The sequence below is a fragment of the Cephus cinctus genome, unplaced genomic scaffold (assembly GCF_000341935.2).
Source record: "Cephus cinctus unplaced genomic scaffold, Ccin1 Ccin1_scaffold1601, whole genome shotgun sequence".
In the NCBI taxonomy this organism is placed as follows: Eukaryota; Metazoa; Arthropoda; class Insecta; order Hymenoptera; family Cephidae; genus Cephus; species Cephus cinctus.
The window spans coordinates 49,027-54,286 of NW_014333898.1; the positions used below are offsets into that span (position 1 = coordinate 49,027).

The following is a 5,260-nucleotide window of genomic DNA, read 5'->3' on the forward strand; positions in this document are numbered from 1 at the left end:
CCACAACCACTACCAAGCCTATACGTATAGATTGCACCTTGTGCACGGAAGCTGAAACAGCACGAGTGCCCTCCAGTTGAATATTGCCAGGGCATGATGCCTCGGTGCCAGTTACCGCTCTACGCGTATGAACACAAAACTTGGAGAATCCAGGGAGGACTTGGTGACTCGTAATTATCTCTCGGCTGGTTCAGCCTCTAGCGAGGCCCCACCGCTGGTTCTAACACGACGACACGAGGTCGTCACACAGTACATCGGCTCGAAACCGCCTTGTGACTTCGGTGACGTCGAGTAACACGTGTACAGGAGGGGAGCCTTATGAAACATTGCGTTCTCGAGCGCATCAAACCTTTGTAACTCTGAGGATGGCTGGGCAGTCTGCGAGGTGTCTAGGCGAAACCTCAGATTTATTGTTTTTATTGTCCAGCCGACTCGTCCGGCCTCCTCTCATTCATAATCTATTATATTTTATTTAGAAATGCCTTGACGGTGCGAGAATTAGAATACACGTAGGTGACGTGACACCCAGTCATAGGAGTCAATGGGCCAGAGGGGACGGAGTTGTTGGGCTGCCGGATCGTCGAGTCGTCGAGAGTCGTCGAGACTACCGAGGAACTTGGGAAAAGTCGATTGCTTTCGAGTGGCTCAAGTGGCGAACGCGAGTGCTGAGCGAGTGAGCATCGGTCGCTACTTATTCCTATACCTTTGATAGTTGCTGCATGCTCATACAATAACGCGTCTGTGGCTGACGCAGGATTCGCTGCTTGCTCAACCGAGATCCAATGCTTTTTTGTTTTTTGTTTTTTTCTATAACGGTACATTTCCCGGTAAAAAATAATGTTCGTACACATTTCATCCGCGTTATCTATTCGCTGGCTCGACTTCCGGTCTCTCGTCTGTTCGTTTTTTGCCACCAAGCGATCTTCTCGTTCCCGTGGTCACGAGTCACGGCTAACAGACCAGTGCGTGCATCGCAAGCAGCGCCATCAGCGCCATCAGCGCCATCAGCGCCATCAGCGCCATCAGCGCCAGTAACACCAAGCATTACCCTCCCCTAGCGCCATGCAGCTTCCCAACTTTAACTGTACATACAAGTACATTCTATGCTGACGTTCACTCACTATCTCAATTGAAATGAACTCACAGCCGTCACCGGCAGTACTGCGCTCGACTATCTGCCACGTGCCGTTTATCTCGGCGACAGCGTTACGACAAGCACGTGTCCATGTAGGCGGTGTCTGAGTAATATGAAGAGAGGCTCTCAAGGAAATATCGGAAAATAAAAATATGCTATAGCAATGCCGAAATTCATGCCGGCCTCTCCGTTGAACCTTATTATTGCATCTGTTCAGGTGCTGCAGATTTGATAGCATTTCCTCGGTCCCTGACTAGATAAGCACATGTGCTCAGCGGTCACGCAAATAACGAGAAAGCATAGATTCTTAATCCGGGGAAAGGGGCCATCGCAGTTTTTTCCAAATAAAGGAGGATGGCAAACTGTGGGATCCAGCACCGATCTGAACAGAAAAGGACTAGCTGCAGGTTCCCCAATTCAGGAAGTAGAGAAAAAGAGACCGAAAGGGACTCAGTGAAATTGAAGGAGCAAGTCACTAGCATCGTGAGGATGAATAAGGGTGAACGAGGGTGAACGAGGGTGAACGGCGGTCCTGACTGACGAGAACGGCGAAGCGACGGCGTGACGAGGACGCCGAGCTCGCGGGAGGTCGCTGAGAAAAGTGCAAAATGTGCAATTCCCTGCTAGTTCAGTCCAGTAACGTCAGCAGAGACTCGTTCACGAGGTCTGATATAAAGGTACTGGAACAAAATAAAAGTGAAAAAAGATCAAATTAAATGATGAATGCAAGAAGCTGGCGACAAGTCCTTTAGGCCTAAATACTGCGAATCCGTTCGTTCTGTCTCTCTAGTAACTTTCTGACTCTGCTCAAAAGGGAACGGTAACGCGAACAGTCACGACAGATGCAAAGGGTCCAGTCAGTAGATCAGAGATATGAGCCCTTTTTATCGTAATAAGGATCCGAGTAGAGTATTGTGCCGTCGCGCTGTGGTATTTAAATAGGTTATGTCGGTTATGTCGACAACGTAACTGCACTAGATGGGAAAATAGAACAATTCTAAGGGTGACGTAACTTTTGTAAGTCGTAAGCATCTGCGTTTGTGTCGGTATCATCGTCGGCACAAGTTTTCCCGCCGAAAAGTTTGGAAAACAATGGAAAATCCAGGTCTCGGCGTCTCCATGCCAGCAAACCGCCAGTTGCGCGTTCGAGGCTGCCGATATTAACTTTACATCCGCGATAGTTTCGAATGTTTCTCCCCCTGTCTGTGCGCCTTGACTTTTATTCCCGACTTCTCACTTGATTCCCTTAACTCTTGTTTCGAAACTTGTTTTCTCCCCTTCCGCATGGTTCTCTACGCTACGTTAATATCGCTGAAGCCTCTGAGGTACCTGATATCTCTCTCTCTCTCTCTCTCTCACACACACACACACACACACTCGATGCAAATCTACACTCTACTCACTCTCACCTTTACCATGCCACCTAGCCAGACAACCAAGCAAACGTGTACTGGCATAAGCGACCAGCATGAGTGGCTTAGGTCTCTCTTTTTTTCAAGTATAAATGACAGGCGGCTCATAAGGACACGTATGCGCATTAGGTGAGAATGAGCGAGGGAGAGAGAGAGAGAGAGAGAGTGAGAGAGTGTGAGGGGGGCGCGGGGGTAGAGAACCTTCGAGATTATCAAAATATTCGAACTAAGGACAATCCAGTGCATTTCCAGTCACGTTCGCTCTTCGGTCCTCACGCCCTTCCTCATTATTCCAGTGCGTCATCGCAGCACGTCACACACGCAAACTGAAACTACTCACTTCCGTTTATCTCCCAAAGGGCTTTTGGCTCTTGATTTTTGGCTTTTGGCTTTTGGCTTTTGGCTTCTGGCCCGTCTCAACACTTTTTACCTTCACAGTCAGATCAAATGCTCTGCGCGACATGCAACGTGGAAACGTGAGACGCGAGACATGCGATGCGTGACATACTACGTATAGCACATACTGCGTGTCAACTTTATCGTTAAATGTATTATACTAATGTAAAATCAGCAATGACACAAACAAATTATGAGCTAGTAACACGAGAAAACTCACCGTTCACGGCTGCGAAAATGCCCAGCACGCAGAATAATATCGATCTCACGCACATTTTTCAACTGTTTCTTCTTTCTTCTTTCTGCGTTCTACTTTCCCTTATTTTGCGGCTTCTCCCTTTTAGCCCTGTCTTCAGCTTCCCAGTGGCTCTTCCTTTTCTTGCCAAATTGTCCGTTGCACGTTTCTTCGAAGAGAAATATGATTTAACAGCTGTAAGGCAGCAGCGACAGTGGTATCGCGATCACTTTATTGGCTACCTTCGAAATTGATCTCCGCAGCCCGATCGTCATTGACGTAACAGTTAGCTGGGTATCGAAATATCATCGCACAAAATTGTTGACAAAATTACCGCAAAATATATTGAAGAATCCGGAGAGAAGGTGTGCGGCGAGAGTGGTGGGGGGTGCTGTGGCTTCCCTTCGATCTACATTGAATCGGGTTATTTTTAATTGGCACGATGAAAAGTCAATCTTCCCTGATTGCGTAATCAATCTCTCCTCTCTCTCTCTCTCTCTCTCTCTCTATTTACTTTCTCTCTCTTTCCTGCGAAGCCTTAAAACTCCTTATTTGCGCGTATCTTCACTGTTCCGATTGTCATTCGTATTTCCATTGTTAATCACCGGCTCGCCACTTCAATGGGATGACTTGGAAGAGAAGATTGCGACATTGAGTGACGACGAGCGGCCTTAATATCTCTTGTTCTTACGTGTATCGCGTTATTGTTCGTTCCTTCCCAGCTCACGCACAGCTTGTCCTAACAAAAGAAAACTCCTCTTCACGTCACTTGTTGCAAGCACTCTGATAGCTGCAGTAGCCCAATCACCGCACCGGTCGACTATTCGAAAACGCAAGAATTCACTGCCAAGAAATCTCGTCCAAATTGCCTTCTTCTCGTCCGGCCTGACAATGAGCAGCGGGATTCGTTCGTAACGTCTTTTCAACGACTTGGCTGCGTCTGGCGCGATTGAAAAAAAGCAACGAAGAAGCACTGTCAAATGTACAGGCACGCGTGTGCCAGTAGCCGCCGCGTGTGGCAGTATGTGGAAGCGCGTGGAAAATAACGATTCGTGCGTTTCGTGGACTCCGAGTAGTCGAAGTACCCAAAGTACTTGTGGCGCTCGAAGTACTCGAAGGAGATCCCGGCTTAGGCCTTCTACCGCTGCTCGCACAACGAGCACCAAGGAGCACCAACGAGCACCCAACCACCAGGAGGTTTCGGCACGCACTGAGCCAGCACTGCTCTCGATCGCCGTACACGGCCGAAACCACGTTTCTTGTCCTCACGGACGATACTCGAGCATGCGCGTGCCAGTCGGGCGCATGCGCATCTTGCGCCAGGATTCGCGCTCCACTTTCAACACAGACGATACGCTTCCTCCTTCTCTTGATCCTTTCTGGCTGCGTGCTTCTTTCGGTAGTTAACGCTTTTGGCTTTGCAAACTCGTCAACGGTCAACCTTTCCTTTGGCTATAAATAATTCGCGTTATATAATATTAGAATATTGCCTCAGTAAATTACTATACCGCGTTAACAGGAGCGATTCGCATTTGATTAACCACTGTTCCGTATGAACAGAAGGTGACTCGAGGGGCATCCCCCGTTTCCAAAAGAATAGACCGAGAAATATGCTTAGTCCGTGCTAACGTTACAGGATACTTGTTGGGCGAACTTCTTGAGCCAATGGCCGTCGTCACTGTCCCTTTGCGTTTCACGCGCGAGGCCAAAATAAAGTAGCAGCAGTCGGGCGACTGGGCTGTCGGAAATTGAGTGCGGCTCGTAAAGTCGCGACGAGAGCGACATTGCGGCTGCGACGGCAAATCCTTTCGTCGTGTTACAATGGCCACCTCCAGTGCGTAACTTACAGGGAGGTGTACTGGAAATCGAGGGTACTTGCTTATCAGCGGCATTTCTACCCCCTGACCCTGCATCCCTGGTCGTGCATCCCTGCGGATTTGCCCCCGGAACGAAGAAAGACCGAAGCCGAGGGCGTGGATGACAATCGGTCCACGAGTCCAGCCGCTCACCCTTAGAACTCCTCACGTCGTGCTCCTCTTCTTTTCCGGTCTTCTTCTTATCGAAAGCCGGCCGGCCGGGGGG

At 49.0% G+C, this 5,260-nt stretch overlaps 1 protein-coding gene across 9 annotated transcripts in view; it reads right to left on the reverse strand.

Annotated features, from left to right (window-relative positions):
- The window catches only part of LOC107273447 (carbonic anhydrase-related protein 10), a 34,182-nt gene extending 29,773 nt beyond the window's left edge, over window positions 1-4,409 (reverse strand). For 2 of the 9 annotated variants that reach the window (XM_025090761.1, XM_025090760.1), the window contains exon 1: window positions 3,164-4,409. In XM_025090761.1, coding sequence (XP_024946529.1) covers window positions 3,164-3,218 — 55 coding nt within the window. In that variant the 5' untranslated portion in view covers window positions 3,219-4,409. The remainder of the gene's footprint in view (window positions 1-3,163) is intronic. The other 7 variants (XM_025090759.1, XM_015751652.2, XM_015751656.2 and 4 more) reach the window with 6 other exon arrangements.
- Between the last annotated feature and the right edge of the window lie 851 nt (window positions 4,410-5,260).